This window comes from Miniopterus natalensis, chromosome 5 (assembly GCF_054644295.1).
Source record: "Miniopterus natalensis isolate mMinNat1 chromosome 5, mMinNat1.hap1, whole genome shotgun sequence".
In the NCBI taxonomy this organism is placed as follows: Eukaryota; Metazoa; Chordata; class Mammalia; order Chiroptera; family Miniopteridae; genus Miniopterus; species Miniopterus natalensis.
In genome coordinates, this window is record NC_142085.1 from 88192583 (window position 1) to 88209948 (window position 17366).

Sequence of the window (17366 nt, forward strand, 5' to 3'; positions counted from 1 at the left end):
TTTCAGGCTAAGCCAAGAAGTCCCTTCCTTCCCTTCCTAGAGAGTCCACACGTCCCCAGAAGTCAGTCCTCGGGCTCCCGCGCCAGGATGCGCGCGGGGCGTTTCTGAGCAGACCCGGCAGGGAGCGTTCACCGCATTCGCTGTGCCAGCCCGGCCCTTCCCCTGCCAGCCTGGCCCTTCATCCTTGTCATCGAGGCCCCACTGTCCTCGGGGCCCCGTCAGACACGGCTGACGTGCTCTGAGTGCCTCGGCGACCATCCCAAATGTGCCTATTCTCAAAGAGCCGTCTGCTTACTTAGCCCTCCCCCGTGGGATCCGTTTCCAAATCCTGTAACTTGAGGTGACACAAGCAAAGGTATCATTTTGTCAGGCTTAATATGAAAACACCATTTCAACAGGAAAAATAAAGCCAAAGAGGAGGAGAATCTGCATTTGCGAGGGGTGTGTGTGAGGTCGTGACGGTTTGTAAGGGCTTTGAAATACGTGCTCTCCTTTGGTTCCCCAAACATATCATGGTGCTGAGAGGAGACGCGCCACCCGGAATAGCTGAGCAATTCTCTGATTGTGGATGGATATTAGCTGACAGCGAACGTCCAGGGAGAGAGTTTTATGTAGCTCATGTTTCATAAAACATGAGCTACATAAAACATGAGTTTCATAAAACTCTGTAGCTCATGTTTCAACTCACTCACGCGGGGAAACTGAGTCCCGGTGCCTTTGCCAGGACCACAGCTAGTGTGGGGCAGAACGGGGTGAGTCAGGTCTTCTCGCCTGAGGTTCAGTGTCCTTCCCCGACAGCCGCCCCGCCCAGCCCCGTTACGGCTCATGAACCCGGGTGGAAACAGCGTTCGCGCGTCGCGGGGCGTTCGCTGCGGGCTCGGTACCTGCTTAGCTTCAGCAGGGCGATGTCGGCCCGGGTGGGCTCCGCGATCAGCTTCGACACCTCTTTCTCCTGAACATCCGTTTCCAGATTTCTCTCTCGGTGCGCGCCCAGGATAACCCTGTAGGACGACGGCCGGGAGGACCTAGAAACAACAGTGACGTTAGCGGCAAAATGTGGGCCAGCCCTTCATCGGGTGCCCTTCTGAGCCACAAGCACCAAGTCCTCCCGCCCGCTCGGCTGTCCACAGTTTCCCCTGAGTGGCCAGAGAGAAAGGTCATGACTGACCCGAGCCTGACCTTAGGGAGTGTCCTCGGGGTGCTTTTGGTCAATAAAACCAACACTGGAGTCGGCACAAGGACAGGCCCCATGTCAGCGGACACTTGTGGCCATGCACGGCCCCCTCCTGCCTACAGGCCCCCCGAGCTGAGCCCGTCTTCTCCATTTCCCTTTGGAGACACTCCTTTCCTCTCCTGTTCAATGGCCCTGGCAGCTCTGCCTCAGGCCTCTCCACATCCACTCCCTGGTCCCTAGCGTCACTGCCATGGAAGGAGGGACAGGAGGGGACAGGAAAGGACTCAGCCAGGAAGTCTGCAAGACAGGTCCTCGTGTTAGCCGCCCCCTGAACGTACCTCTCCAGGCAGTGGGCAGCGGTCAGCACCCACTCGGGGGATATCAGAGTGCCTCCGCAGAAGTGCATCCCAAATCTGGGGGAAACACCAAGATTTTAGTCCAAGTCTGATGATTTATTCTACAGAAAGCCAGAGAGACGCATTCGGTGAATTTTGATAAGGTTGACATTCCCAAAGGAAAGACTGCCAGCCGGTCACCAGGGCGGCAGGGGCTGGGAGTTGGGGGTTTTCCAGAAGTTTCCATTCACAGTGCTCTCTAAGGTCGGGGAGGCCCGGGGACCGCTGTCCGCAGGAGAGCCAACCCACGCGGCTCCAACGTGAAGCCCGCAGCCACGGCTCTGGCCGGGTAGCCCTGGGCTTCAGTGGGAGGGACCAGGAGAAACCGTCCCCTGTCAAAATCTCTCTCATTCCCTTTTGACAAGATCCAGGCGGGACCTGGAGGGTCATTCTCGAGGCAGCCAAGCGTGATCCTGAATGGCTGTGCCTCCCAGGAGTCTGCTGATTTTACCTGAGCAAATTCCCTTTTCGGGGAGATGGCTCCTAAATACTTCCTAGGTCTGTTTGGGCAGGTGGAAGCTCATGAAAACAGCGTGGGCCGCCCGGAGGCGGGGGGATGAGCGGGACACGTCGTGAGGGCGCGAGGGCCGGCGAGTCAGTCTCCGTCGGGAGCAGAGCACAGTGCGGGTGGGAAAGAAGGGGCTGGAAACGTGTGAAAGGAGCTGCTAAGTCTTAAGGCAAAGCAAAGAAGAGCCAGCTCAGCAACGGGAGGAAACGGGGGAACTCGGGCGAGTCGGTGGCATCCGCGGGGGCGGGGCCCGAAGGCACGGGGTGAGCTGGTCACTGCGTCACGTGTGCGCTTTCCCCGAGACGCCAGGAGACCTGAGCTCACTCATGCGACAACCCAGAGTGCCCAGGGTGTTGCGGGCCGGAGCCGACCGCTTCTCAGTCACGGTGTCGGGAGCGACCCTGCGCGAGGAGGAGGAGGAGGAGTGCTGGAGAACGGGTGAGCTCCCTCCGAATCAAGCTCAATAACGTCTGTATCTGTGACAGGCTACGGCTGATTAGGCCTTTGTTCCCGACCACGGGTCCCATTTCTAGAACTGCCTTTCTCGCCACGCCATGCGGTGAGCCGGAGGGCTGCGTAAACCCTCCGGGCGCCCTCGCTACTCTTCCAGCGCTACTGGCCCTTGGAAAGCGTGGTGTCGGCCCGTGTTGGTGAAAGCTGCCCAGAGCAAGAAAAAGATCCCAGTCCTGGCTATTTTAGAAGCGGAGAACCTAGAAAAATTAAATTTTGGATTGTATAGCTTTCCTGCCCCCCGAGGCGAGAGCAGAGGCCGCCCCGAGCCCCGAGCTGCGGGTGCGGGCCCGCGCGGGAAGGTTGGCAGGGCTCCCGCGGAGGCAGAGGCGTGGTGCCCGGAAACGCTGTTACCTTCTCAGGCTGATTTGCCACGGCCAGGAGTGCGGGTTGGCCACACACCCACCTACAACCCGTCCGGGGCATTTCTTCGGCTCCACCTTGGGCTTCCCGCAGTCAAATGAGGAGGACACTGCGGCACAGGAGAGAGTCGCGTGAGGAGGCCAGAGGCAGGGCCCTGCCTCACGGCTCCGGGCAGGTGGGCCGCTCAGGCCCAGAGCCCGCGTTCCTGTGTGTGTAATAATCCTCGCCGGGGGGCATTTCTCCATCGATTATATTTCAGAGAGAGTGGGAGGGAGGGAGGCAGGGGGAGGGAGGGAGGGAGAGGAACGCCCGTGTGAAAGAGACACATCAGTCGGTGGCCTCCGCGCCTGCCCCGGCCAGGGCCGGGAATGACCCTGCAGCCCAGGTGCGTGCCCTCGACCGGAAACAGAGGGAAAGGAAAGGAAGCTCTTAAACACGAGCATGCTTTGGAATATCTTTTTCTAACTTTCAAAAGTAGTACTAGACAACACAGGACCTTCTCCGTTCAAGAAAACAGAAGGATTTTTTGTTATTTTTGGGGAGAGGTAAATTGGCGCAGTGAGGCGTGAGAACGGCAGCCTCCCCGAGAGGGCCTCGGCCGGCCCAGATGGATCGCCCGAGCTGTGCCTACAGCACCTGTCGCCACCGTCCCCTTTCCCACCACCACCGAGCCGGGGAAAGCTCCCTGCAAACCAGCTGTCTCCCCTCTGAAAGGCAGCGTGGGTATTTTTCAGTGGGAATCTCCGCGTGCACGTATGTACACACGTGTGTGCGTGTGATTGTATGTGGCACGGGTCAGCTGTCCTAACCTGGAACGCTGCCTTCTCCCGGCCAGCCTCAGGACCGCCCTTCCGGGGAGCCCCCGCGGCTCACCCGTGCCCCGGTGGGGACGCCTTCGCCTGGCTGTCCTGCGCCCCCCGCCCGCTTCCCCTCCGCCGGCCCGCAGCGCCCCGGAGAGCAAGGTCAGCGCTGCCTCTGGGAGCAGCCGCTCGCGCCCGGACGGCTCAGGGTTCAGAAAACGCCTCTCTTCAGACATGTGAGTGTAAATCGCTGTTCATGGTGACACTGCAGGGGGCTCTCTCTCCATCCTAATCGGGGATTCTACCCTCTCATGAGCCTGGAGCCTGAATTTTCCAAATCGCTTTCCATTTTCCATGGCCTGTGCTGAGCCTCTACATATAGAAGTCTTTAAAAAAAAAAAAAGCAATATCGTGAAGTCCCTCTCCCTGATGCTGAGCTAATTTCCGCTCCTGGGCCTTGGCTTGCGCCGGCCTCACAGGTGCGCTAAGAAAAGGTAACTGCGGGGATTAGGCCCCCAGGTTCCGCCATTCAGAAGAGAATCGGAAGTTTCTCTTTGGTTTTACTTATTTCTCACCTGTACTGAATGTGTTGGTGGAATTGAAATGAGCCATTAAAATCATTCAACAAATAAGCATACAATTTAAGATAAGTGAATCTAAGTAAATAACAAATTATGTTTAAGGTGGGCAGCCTTCCCTTTTTTAGTATCTCGGGTGCCGGCCCCCGGTGGCTTTGCAGCCAGAGCCCCCCCCCCAGTCCCTCTACATGGAGGACACCAGGACATGCAGCCCTGCAAGGGGAGCCCAGGTGACCGTGACCGGGGCAGGTTCCGGGCGCGGAGACGGGTCCAAGCCAAAGCCGCCCGCCCGTGGGTTTGCTCTCCAGACTTTCCAGAACCCATGTCAACCCCCTTTCTCTGACCCAAGCCTCTTGCTCCTCAGAAGAGTCTCAGGGGAATGAGGAAGGGGCCCCGGCCACCTTTCTCCAGGTCACCTGAGGGTAAAGGAAGGAGGGCTGGGTGAGGTCGGCACCGTTTCGTTTCATTCTTAGGGTGGCGAATGGCAGGCTGCCAGCGTGCATTGCGCTTGGCCTGCTGTTTGTATTTTCTTTCTTACCTCCCAGCTGCTGAAAGGGGGAGTTTCACATCTAGGTGATTTTCAATTTGTTTTTCCTGCATCCCAAGCTGGGCAGTGGGGAATTCGGCAGAACCATCACAAGGCTGATGGGAGGGCCTCCAGGCTTGCTCTTTCGGGGGATTTTGTATTTACTTTATCTAAGGCGTGGGGGGTTCCCTAACAAGTGGGGCCTCAGTAGGACAGACTCAAGAGGCCCGTGATGGAGAGAGGGCTCGGCTCAAAGCCCCCCTCTGTCCTTCAGACCCATGTTCAGGAGGGGGGGCTGCATTTACTTGAGATGTCGGCTCCTTTCACAAAAGAAGCCAGCTTACCACACAGAGGCACGTCGCAGTAGTCAAAAAGCTTCTTCGGATCCATCGTGTAGCACCAGGGACCGTTGACGTCCCCATCCGGGTTGCGGCAGTACTGAAAAAGGGCAGGTGTTCACGGAACAGCGAGGACACTCGGGCAGAGAAGGGGCAGGCCACCCTGTCCTTAGAGGGTGGGAGGTAAGCCCTCCTTTTTGGGGGGGAGGGGTAAACTTTAGGATGCGTCTGACTCGTTCCGTGCCATTGGCCATGTCTCCTAGTCCAAGAGGAGCTCCAACCATGAGGCCACCACCCCGGAGGGAGGGTAGAGCCTCTGAGGGGACTTGACGTAGGGACTCTATAGGGGACCCTCGTGCCAGTGGAGGCCTCAGAGGCCAGCAAGAGGCCCACAGGGCGTAACGGACTCATCTTGCGCCTGGCTCACTTCAGCAGCCTTCGGCCCCACGAGGCCTGTTTGCCCAGGTATTTCTGTGGGCTGTGCACCGTCTGTGGGTCAATCCACGAGAGGCTCTGTCTTCCTGTCCTTCCCATGCACATCCCCAAAGTAAACCAGAAACTGGGGGAGACTGGGGCAAATTCTAGCGTGTGCAACCCCAGCCGCGCATCCAAATTTTTATAGAAAATTCTGACTCAAATGTCACGGATCACCGTCGATCACCAGACTCTAGGGGCAAACACTAGAAACTAGAAACAGCGCTGAAGGAATAGCGCCGCTGGGAGCGCGAGGCCCGTGGGTGGGGACGGCAGCGGGCGGGGGGCTGCCCTGCCAGGGGCACTGGCGCCGACTGTGCTGCGGGCTTGGTCCCCTGAAGTCCCTCATACATGTTTCTCGTCTCCGCCCCACACCAAAGGCCGGCCCAGGCCGACTCGCTGCCACACAGGACCAATTCTGCTGGCGGAGACCGGTCCCCAAGGGGCGAGAGGGTCCAAATCTGAGAGGCTTACATTTTTTTCCAGGCCCGCCTTTGAGTTTGTCTCTGGCGTGAAGATGCTGTGCTTGTGGGGCTCCTGGGCTGCCCAGGCCTGGCATGTCGTGCCTGTCACGGTGGTGGCCTTCGTGCCCCGATACCCTTTCCCGTTCCCAAACATGCAGTCTGTGGGGAAGAGAGAGGGCTGGTCACGGCTCCGACGTGGGCCCAGGCGACAAGGCGCAAAGGCAGTGACTTAGGTCTCTCTAGTGACCGGCTCTGTGGCCTCGCTTTTCAGGGCCCAGAATGCGGAGGTGACCGGGAACGCCGCCTGTCTAACATGTTGCTCGAAATGCGTGTTGGCTCCGAAACAGTCACATCGAGCAGGACGTGGGCACGGGGATTTGGCCAGGACGCTGGGATCATGGATTAGACACAAGCTGAGGGGTAGACGGTGCGCCCGGGAGAATCTGCGGGAGGCAGATGCTGTTGCGAATGGTTAGGTGGCTCTCAGGCGCCTTGCTCTAGCCAGGGCGGGTAAAAGGAGTGACACTGAAAGGGTTTTCTAGAAAATTTTACTTGGCTAGAGCTGTGCTTTGAGTCCCCACCCTCTGGGGTGAAAAGGGTAACGGAGATGACTTGGGGCACATTCCCCAAGCTTGTCCCTCATCGCAAACCTAGGGAATGGCCTCCTAGAGGACCCCTCAGGGGATTTGATGTGCGTCGCATGGTGGGGGGAGGGGGTGCACCAGAGCCCTGATGGCCACTTGGAAAATCCAAAAAGCAAAATCTGGGCCAGTAGCTTCTCTGCCAAGAACGGGGGCTATGCTGGGCAGCCCGCACCCCAACATTTGCCAGGACCAGGGTGTGTGAGTTACCCATGCACTAAATGTGGGGCAAACACATGGGGACCACGTGAGATCACCTCAAGTCTTATCCAGGGGGGAAACCCAGGTGGGGCTCAGAGGAAGGAGAGGTGAGGTCCCCAGCATCGCGGGAGAGCCGAGCCTGCCTCGGGAAGGAGGGAGCTCTCAACCTCAAACCGAGTTCTCCGTCTAGTCCTTGCTGTCTGGGAGACTTTGAATGACCCAAAAGTGGTCAGACAAGCCATGAAACCCCTGGGTTTTCAGCTGGGCAGGGGGAGAAGGAGCCCCTAGGTTTTCTCACCCCACAAAGGCGCAGAGCCCTTGCCTGCTGCCTGGCACCCACAGGACCAGGTGCTCAGCAGTTACAGCGACAACCCAGGGGCCAGGGGCAGCGGGGATCACTTTTGGCTCCCGCCTCAGATAAAAATCTCCTCCTTATGTTCAGGCCCAGTAACCCTTCCAGCCTCATAGCCACTTTTGCAAGGGTTCGTTGGAGAGCATCCCTCGCCTGTCTAACTAGCACCCCTAATTCAGTATATTCGAAGCCAGTTCATCTTTTCTGTTCCTCCGCAGAGAAGGCAGGGACTTGCTTTCCTAGAATGTCCCATTTCAGCCAGTGCCACCGTTATCAACCTCTCCATGCACCCGGGTTCACTATTTTATGCATCGGTCACAACCAATGAGTGCCCAGGTCCTAAAGAAACCGCCACCCACGTCCCAGGACGGCAGCCACGCCCCCACGCTGGCAGGTGTGGCGTCCCTCCCCCGGGCTCCAGTTCCCACAGCAGCGAGGCCTCTGCACCCGTCAGCTCCCAGGCCTTTCGTCCCAAGGCCCAAGCGCTCGGCTGCCGGGCCATCGTCTCACCTGCTCTCGAAGGACTGGATGAGCTTACGACTTGGACTTCAGGCCGCACGTCTGCGACACTCCCTTGTGTTTCCGAGCACTTTTTCAGGTTGCAGAACTCCCACCGGACTCTCGGGTCGGTGGTGTAACACCAGGGCCCTTTGTCACTGTCCGGGTTCCTGCAGTAGTTCATGGTCAGGCCCCTGTGAAAGCCACACGAGAGGGCGTGAGCGCAAGGGGGTCCTCGGGGGCCGCCCGCACCCTCTGAATTTCATTTGAACAAAGTCTTTTTTTTAATACGAGAAAGTTTATTTAGAAAGTCACGGAGGTAGAAGAAGTGAGCTGTAGAAGAAATGGGCTCAGGAAACCAGTTACTGCCAAAGAAGGGCCCTTGGAGCTTAGGAGAGAGAAGGGTAAAGGTAATGCGCCTGGGGGGAGAAGAGGGGAGGGAAGACTCAGAGAGAGAGAGAGACAGAGAGAGACACAGAGAGAAAGACAGAGAGACACAGAGAGAGAGAGAGACAGAGACAGAGAGCGAGCGACAGAAAGAGACAGAGACAGAAAGAGATAGACAGAGACAGAGAGAGACAGAGAGAGAGACAGAGACAGAGAGACAGAGATAGACAGAGACAGAAAGAGAGACAGACAGAGAGACAGAGAGAGAGACAGAGACAGAGAGAGACAGAGATAGAGAGACACAGAGAGACACAGAGAGAGAGAGACAGAGACAGAGAGAGAGCGACAGAGAGACAGAGACAGAGACAGAGACAGAGACAGAGACTTAACCAAGTCTTAACAATGGACTTTGAAATATTTCCATTAAAGACACCAAAGGTGGTAATTATTATTACAACGCCACAAGCACAGGTTCTCAGTGTCACCACAATTTAAAAACTACATTATAATTTTTATTTAACAAATCAAAATTAACATATACTTCATATAAAAACTAAAATGACATATAAATGTGTAAAGAAAGTATCAGAATGTCTCCTTTCCCTGGGAAATGTATTTAACATTCCCAAGGATAACGAATGTGGATTTTGAGGCATATATTTTGGACTCTTTTTTATGCACATACACATAATTCTGTATCTCTGTCTACGCCTCTCTATGACGACATGGGGCTGTGAAAGCTGGAGCCAAAATGTATTTCCTCCAAGGAAGAAATGACATTCAAGGTGATGGGCCACCAGGTCAGCCTTCCTAGTCTATATACTCATAACCTCGTGAAAATGTTGTGCGTTTACAATGAAAATAAAACAAACATGAACCTAATGTAACTAAATATCACATCTGGTAGGTCAAATGGGTTCAGGACTTGAAAGACTTCTAGAAGCTGGCCTGGAAAACTAGCTCCCAGGCCCAATGTCATTTCTATAGGCTGCATTCTGGGGGAGGGGGGGAACCCCACACTGTTCTCACCCCACCCACCTGCCTCACCTGCCTTGCTGCGGCCACTCAGGGACTGGGCCCTGAGACCGAAGAGCAGTGGGACCGAGGGATGGAGAGAGACATCTGGGTAGACTAGGGGACTTGGGGAGCTGAGGTTTTCATGGAGGGCGTATGGGTAAGAAACATAGCAGGCGAGGAACCTGGGACGCTGGGTGATTCGGTCCCCCAAGGACCCCCCAGAACATTGCCCCAGCCTTGCAGAATCCTCAGCCTTGGAATCAGTCCCCTTTCCAACTCAGACCCATGACCTGTGGCTGTCTGGGAACATTTGCAACGTGTTATATATGTGGGAATCGGACTCCATATCTGTAGATAACAGAGAACGGCGGTCTCGGGCTTGGCCCACAATTTGAGGAAGCCAGTCAGCGGGTGTCTGAGCAGTTGAGTGTGTTAAAAGATCTATTCATTTATGCAAAAAGGTTGGCCTGGTCAGAGCTGGTCTTCTGCCCACCTACCCGCCCGTTTCCTATCAGCACCTGTATACTTCCCGACTCTCGTCTGTCTTCCTGTGTTTTCTCTTCATGTCCTGGCAACTCATATCCCTTCAGACCACTAGCGCTCAGGCTCAGATGTGTCTGGACAGGTCAGGTCATAGACACTGTGACCCAGTGACACACACAAGCTTCGCTTCAGGGATGGGAGGCTGGAATGACCAAATCCCACAGTTGACAGGCTGCCTTGACTTTCAGCAGGCGTGGCGGACGGTACTGCTGCTGATCTTTGGGTCGTTTGTCATCCTGAGCTTTCCACTACTATGACCTTGAGACCTTCATATTCCCCAACCCCCCAGCTTCCACAAAACTACTCAGGAAAGATAGCCCCCATCTTATCTTCTTGCAGAGCTTTTGCTAAAAAACAAGGCACCTGAGACACTTGGCCTCATATTCTAGAGCCAAGAGAAGTTTGGCTCTAAGACGTTAGCTTAAACGTGGCCTTGCTAACAAACTGAAGCTCCTCTTATGCTTAAAAATAAAAGACATACGCATCGGGGTAGTTTTCTGGGGTCTTCCCGTGCCGGTGTGGTGTCATGGACAACCAAGATTGACATTTCCTTCCGGTGATCGTGGTGGATGAGGTGCCTCGGTAACTCTGTCCATTGCCCTGGTAGCACTCCTCAACCACAGGAGTTTGCTCGGGTGGGGCTGAAATGGAAGTAGAAGAAACCAGTGAACAGTGACTAGAACAGGGAAATAAGTGACGGGATAGATGAGACTAACAGAACCGTAGTGTCTGGTTGTGAATTAACACTATTGCGTATTCACAGGCAGATGGACATGCAAAGAAAAGAACAGATCCGTAACACTCTAGGATTTTAATAACTCAACTTTTTTGGTAAATGTTTTGTTTAAAACTCAGTGGGGAAAAAAACATAAGCAGGTCAGAGTGCTAGTAATTGGAAACTGTACTAATATGCAACCTCTTTTTTTAAGAACCTACACTGGGTGTTCAGGCAACTGGGTGGAGTACAGAAGGAGACACACTCCACGCGCAGCTGCAGGCGGAGATGGGCTGCCAGTGGGGGCACATGGGAATCCTTTCCCCAGACTCTTATCCAAAGCCAAAGCCTTGAGCCGCTGTAGGTGGAGCAGGAAACGGGCCGCTACTTCAGGGAGGAGGGGCCAAAGTTCAAACAAGACAAGAAGAAATAGCAAACTCGATGGTAGATTTAAATTCAACCATATTTACAATTACATTAAATGCAAATGGTCTAAACACCTCCGCAAAAAGGCTGAGAAACACGATGTGCCATACAAACACCAGTGCGGGTAGAGCTGCATTTGTCGTACGCACATCGGCTTACGTAAACCTCAAGAGGGGAACAGTTCCAGAGACAAGGAGAGACATGAGGCTAAAGGGGTCCTTCTGTAAGAAAACACAGCGATCCTACAGGTATCTGTCTAGCCTAGAGCTCCGGAATCTATGAAGCAAACAGCAAACCAAAAAGAAATAGATCGATGCACAGTGAGCGCGGGAGACACCGCTGCTCACCTCTCAGTCACAGCTAGGACAGGAGGTGGGAGACCCGCAAGGCTGGGGAAGAGCTCAGCAGCGCTGATCCACCTCACCGACCGACTGTGATTTGCAGAACGCTCTCCCCAGCAGCAGCGGGAGCCACGATCTTTTCAAGAGCACGTGAAAGATTCACCAAGACGACCATACCCTGAACCATAAAACACGCCTCCACAAGTTTAAAATCATAGCAATCCCGGAGCACGTTCTCTGACCAGACGGAATTCAGCCGTCGACAGTGCTGCGGTGTCCTGGGCCTGCACCAGAGCAGAGCGCCTCGGAGAGCACCGTCCCCTTACCCACCTGTGGTGTCCGGCTGCTCTGTGGACAGCGGGGAGGACTCGCAGGACGGGATCTTGCAGTGCTCCCACCGCACCTCACTGTTGGTCGTGTAGCACCACGGGGCCGATTCTCCGTCAGGGTTACGGCAGTAGTTTTCCTCCAGGTTCCTGGGGGAAAAGAAGTGATTGTGAGTTCAGCTTTCCACAAGGCTAACTAAATATCAAGGTGCACACAGGCTTATCCGTAGGGACACTGGGCGCGTATCCGGCTAATTCTCCAGAATTACATAAGCTGACGATGGGAGGAAACATGACAGACTCTTGTCGGGTCAACGATTAAAACATATTCCCTGACTGTGTGTAGTCAGGCAAAGCAGCTCTGCACCGTGTTGGGCACGGTGCTGTATGCTGAACACAAGGGGTATTTTCCACAGTGTTCCTGCCTCAAAAAGTATATCAAACGTAGCCCTGGGGTTTGTGTTCTCCAAACTTAACTGTGCCGGGACCCACTCCTTTCAGGTTCTGATTTAGTAGATCTGGAGTGGGGCCCCAAAAGTTGCATTTCTAACAAAAATCCTGCTGCTGGCCAGAACCTCAGTTTGAGAACCAGTGTTACAGGGCAATCAAGACTGAATTTCACCGCCCCCTGCGCAGGACTTGGCCAGTTTTCACTGCAGAACATTTTACCTGTAGTCACTCGAGCTAAAGGAAAGTCAGCGGGACCCCACACTCGGTTCAGCCCCGGGGAACGAGCCCAGAGGTGGACTTACTTGCAGGGAAAGTTTTCTGGGGTCCTGTTGTGCTTGTGAGGCGTCTGTTCGCTCCAGCGCTGGCAAGTGTGCCCGGAGAGAGTGACAGCCACGTTCCCAGCATAGCTCTCGCCTCTTCCCTTCAGACACTGATACGTGGGGCCGGAAGGCGGCGGAGGTGTTGCTTGAATGGGGATAATAAATTACGGTGAATAGTTTTTAAAGGAAGGGTGGACAGCTGGATGGGGTGGGGGGTGCAGGTAGGTGGCATCAGCCTGGCTGCTTTTCTGTTCACCCTCTCTCGGAACTTGGCCCTGGAAAATTGTTTGTCATTTTTAGAAGAAGCTGGCTTGGTGGAGTCAACGTCTACAAGATCGTCCCATGAGGAACTCCTCCAGGGGCAAAGTCCTTGGAGGCCAGGCTTCTTCCGATTTCCTCTCTCCGTTTGTCCTTGGTGCTAAGGACCAGCGTGTCACCCTCACCCCGAATCCTCACATACACCCATGGCCCAGCTTCCTTTGTGAAGAATGAATTATCCACTGAGTAAACGTAACTAAAGGACACCCGCTGTCCCCTAAGCCACCCGGGAGCCCACGGAAAGGGGGCCAAGGCGCGCCTCCGAGGGGGAGCTGGGCATCCGGAAATCACGCGATTCCGGAGGAGAAACGGAAACAAGGTGACAGAAAGAGAAAGCGATGTTCAGAAAGAAGGAGAGCACCTGAGGCACCTCAGTGCCCCCAAAGGGTGACTGTCGCACCCAAGAACAGGACGCCCACCTGCAGGGCCCCCTGAGCCCTTGTAACTCCGGTGACTGTCCTTGTGCAAACGTTGAGGCCTCGGCTTCAACTTCTCACGAAAGGAAAAGATTATAAAACTGTGTCTTTCAGGCCTTTCCCACTAAGCCAGCCGGCTCGCCTTCCCCGCCCCGAGCTCTCTCCTCCCGTCGCTCACTCACGGGGGGACGCCCGGAAACGGGGCGTCAGAGACGCCGCTTGTTTACAAAGCGACGATCGGACAGGCGCTCGTTGGCGTGAAACCCATGCGCGGGAAGCAGGTCTGACTTCCCTCTATCAGAGCCACTGCCTTCAGGAGCCCACATTCAACCGTCTTAGACGGGAAATGAAACAAAACCCGCGGTCGACGGACGCTCTGACGATGGCCGACAGTACCCAGTAGGTTGCTTTACAAGAGCAACCACGTCCCGCTGCATGTATCGGGCACTTTCGAGGCACATGCTTCGTTCTCGATGCCAGGAGCCAGAGGGGGAGGCCCTGCGGGCTGGGGGGGCCGTACTCACTGCAGCGCGGGATGTCGCAGAATTCCCAGCGTTTGCTGGGATCGGTGGTGAAACACCATGGCCGGGGCTCCCCGTCAGGGTTGCGACAGTAATTCATCTTCAAGTTCTTGCTTGGAAATCTGAAAGTGGGCAAGAAGGATTTTAATAACACTGACCCTTTCCAGAGAAGAATCATTTTAAATGAGCAAATATTGAGCACCTGCTAGGCACAGTCAAGCTCCCAGGGAGGTGGCCGGAGGAAGGCTGTCCTCAAAGAGATGACAACCTCATAAGGAAGATGAGCTCAGTGGTCTAAGGACTATCTTCCTAACAGTTTACATGTGTAAGTCACAGAACAGGATGAGTAACTTTATAATTTTGGCCATCTGGAAGATTGATGTAAGCAAACCCCAGTTATTGGATCGCAAATCAGAGCAATTTAAAAAACACAAGGTACTTGGTAGTTGCCATCTTCAGAGCTTAAAGAAACCTGGTCTACCAGGGCCTGGTCCTGCTAGCCTTTAACTTATAGAAACAGAAAGGGGCAGGCTGGGCTCCTGTGAGCACCCGGCCCAGTGGTGCAGGCCAGCGAGCCCCCCAGCGGGACCTGGGCTGAGACTGCGAGATGCTTGCCAGGCCCGTGGCCCTCTGGGCTTATTGCACGTGCCCCTCCGAGGCTGGACCTGCTCGCTGGGGATGGGCTAAGCGAACAGCAGGGGCCTCAACAGTCTTCTTCCATGTCCCGGACGTGCATTTACCCGGGCCAGGGCCACGGAGGCCTTTTCCGTATATTTCTTCTTTAATGGAAAAGGCAACTGCTGTGTTGCTTAACTATTTGGAATGGGAGGTACAGAGATTCCGTGGAGCTGTTCTCCACCGTGAAATCCGGGGCTTAGTCTCGTTCCTTAAGCGCTGGGATGCTCCCACAGTCGTCAGAGAGTGGAGAGAAAGATCGGAAGCAGCTACAGAGAGGGGGTGTCTTCCAGGAAAGGGGGAGGTTCCCCAGGTCAGGGACTCTCATTCCTATTGTACATCCATGGCCCCTTTGAGAATCTAGCGAAAGTTGGGAATCCTCGCCCCAGAAAAATGCACCGATGTGAATATACATGAAACATTGAGGGGTTCATAGAACCCCCAAAGCCCAGGAGGTTAGGAAGCGTTGACGCTCATCGGTAGGAAGGGAAAGGCAAAGAACAGAGAGAAGAGAAAAACATTGGGGGAATGCACAAGTGAGATGCATCCGTGTTTCTCAAATCTCCATGTGCACACGCACCGGCCGGGACTTGGGTTACGACTCAGACCCGGCTGCAGGGGCCTGAGGCTCTGCCTGTCCGACCGGCGCCCAGGCCCACGCTGTGCGGCGCAGGGGTGCAGCTTCCCTGGCAGCCACGTGGGCAGAGGCAGACGCGGAGGCTGGGAAACATCAGCTATGAAAGAATCTCGAGGACTGTGAAAGAATCTAAGCCTCAGCGAGTGCCCCGCGGAGCGGCAGGGTCGCGAGCACCGGACGCCTTCCCGGCGCGACTTACTTGGAGGGCAGGTAGCCGTGGGCGTGCGGGGTCTGCGAGTCCCAGGCCTGGCATTCAAGCCCAGACTTGGTCTTGGAAATTTTCCCCTCGTATTTTTCTCCGCTGCAGTGCATACATTCATCTGGGCGGGCGCGCAGGGAGGAGAGAGAGAAGCCGAGATGGGTGAAGCACGGCAGAGAGACCTGGAGCCCCCCTAAAAGCGTCTCAGTCGCCGCTGGCCCTTGCCCATAGGTACCAACCGGCAATCACTTGGCAATAAAATTGGCACCGAAGACTCCGTTTTCTAATACAACCTAAAATGCCACTCTTCCCTTCAAATGGTGAAATGAGCATATTTTGGTCAAGGCCCCCTCAACGATTATAGTCAGGACCAAATTCAGAAAGTCCACAGTGCCACGTCCTCAGGCTGGGGTGCACTGGCCCCTGGCCGGGCGGAGGGACCGAGGGGGCGGGGAGCGGCTGGAGAGGGTCCCATTTATTAGAAGTCCGAAACTTCTCTACTGAGATTTTTAAGCATTTGGTGTCTTCGTTTCAATAGGGCTCTTAAGCCATTTCTAAGGAATTATCTGATCGTGGGGATGGCTGCGTCCCCAGGATTCGCATGCTGGGGTTCTGTTTGTGCTCATGACCTCGCTGGGGAACGCTATTCGCCTAAAGTGACACGGTTCTCTTTTTTATGATTGAGAAGCACGGCTGGCTGTCCTTTGCTTTCTTGTATTATTGAAAAGCAGACTCTTTGATGGGAATTATTGAAATAACATGGCACAGCAGCACGGTAACCTATGACTTTGTGTCACGGAGTAATAAGGGGAAAAAGAGTCAGACTTGGTATGAGGATGACGCGTTCATGTCCGTGACGGGACAGATGGCCTCGTGACATAGTACACAAAGGAGGAGTCCCCAGAACTGAAGTGGACAGAGCGATGGGGACCTGAGCTGTCACAGGTGGCTGCACAAATCCCGTCCTCCATCGGCCCCTTGCACCAACAAATGGAGCAGGGAATGTGAGATGCAGAACATTTTTTTCCAGTGGGATGTTTTGAGTTTCTAGGATTGACTTCTGAGGTGTGCTATTAAATTGGTTGGTTCATTAAAATAACAAACTGCTGATTTGAAAACTGGCTCATGGCTTAGCTTCAGCGCAACAACCAAGTCTCTGCATTAATATTGTTTATTTGAATTGTATTGATTTTGTGGTTTTATCTGGGCGATTTAACTGCAAATCTGTTTTGTCTTTTTACTGTGCCCAGCTTTAAGCATGGGGCGTTCGTATCCGGAGTCTACATGTAGTTTTATATTTGTACACATTGAAGAAACGTTTTTGTAAAAGTGATTCCGGTCAATACGGGGAGGGGGTGTTCTGAGCAAGTTCCACCCTTTCCACGAGGTTCATATACCCCTCAGTGCCGTCAGCAGGGCACTAAATGATGAGCCACAACGGCCCCGGGGGAAATCCCTGTGCGGGTGCGGGGGCAGGTCAGAGCCGCGCCTACCTTCGCACTCGGGAATGTCGCAGTAGTCGAACCTGGTGTCGGGGTCGGTGGTGTAGCACCAGGGCCCCTTCACGTCGTTGTCTGGGTTCCTGCAGTAGTTTTCCTCCAGGCCCTCTGAGGGGTGGCTGGTGGGCGAGTACCTGTGCGGGTGGAAAGGAGTCACTCTGGTTGCACCTTAAACATCCGCCTGTTATCAGCAGCGCAGCACGAGGTGCCCCCTATTTCCCATCCCGAGTTCGAGGTCCTGCGTCCTGATGCTGGAGGCTCAGTGCCGCCGATCTTCCATTTGCCTATGGCTACGCTCATGTTACCACTATTGCTGCAGCGACAGGCGCTCTCAAGCAGCAGCGCCAAGGTGTCTGGCGCACAGGCATGGAAACAATGTCTCCGCGCCCGCTGCCTCCCTGGCTCGCCCACACCTGCCCTGTCAGCTGCCTGGCTCTGTAAGAACGACGGCCTTCCACACCCTTCCACCCGTGGGAACAACGCTCCCGGGTTACCCGGAAACCTCTCTCTGCCTTCTCTCGGTTAGTCTTAACGAAAACCCCGGCCAGGAAGGGGCTCTGCCTGTTCTACAGGTGAGAAAACTGAGACGCCGCAGCGGAAAACCAAACATGTCTGGCTAAACGTAAGCAAGGTCTGAACAGTTCGCAAGTAGACTCTCGGGAACTTAAGACAGATCTGCCTGACTCGGGAACGCCGCCAGGTTCGATGGGGGAGTGTGTGCGGGGGAGGTGGGGGGTGTTAAGCTCATTTTCAG

General features: G+C 54.9%; 1 protein-coding gene across 2 annotated transcripts in view; it reads right to left on the minus strand.

Moving 5' to 3' along the window:
• Positions 1-17366, minus strand: part of PLG (plasminogen) — a 32493-nt gene that overhangs the window by 5072 nt on the left and 10055 nt on the right. Inside the window, exons 5-16 of one of the 2 annotated variants that reach the window (XM_087817208.1) lie at positions 16607-16746; positions 15114-15234; positions 13606-13724; positions 12330-12492; positions 11582-11727; positions 10251-10410; positions 7863-8016; positions 6141-6308; positions 5199-5292; positions 2942-3059; positions 1513-1587; positions 885-1025 (exon numbers count right to left, since the gene is read on the minus strand). In XM_087817208.1, the coding sequence (XP_087673334.1) occupies positions 885-1025; positions 1513-1587; positions 2942-3059; positions 5199-5292; positions 6141-6308; positions 7863-8016; positions 10251-10410; positions 11582-11727; positions 12330-12492; positions 13606-13724; positions 15114-15234; positions 16607-16746 (1599 nt within the window). Of the gene's footprint in view, positions 1-884; positions 1026-1512; positions 1588-2941; positions 3060-5198; positions 5293-6140; positions 6309-7834; positions 8017-10250; positions 10411-11581; positions 11728-12329; positions 12493-13605; positions 13725-15113; positions 15235-16606; positions 16747-17366 lie in introns of both variants that reach the window. The other variant, XM_016211276.2, reaches the window with a different exon arrangement.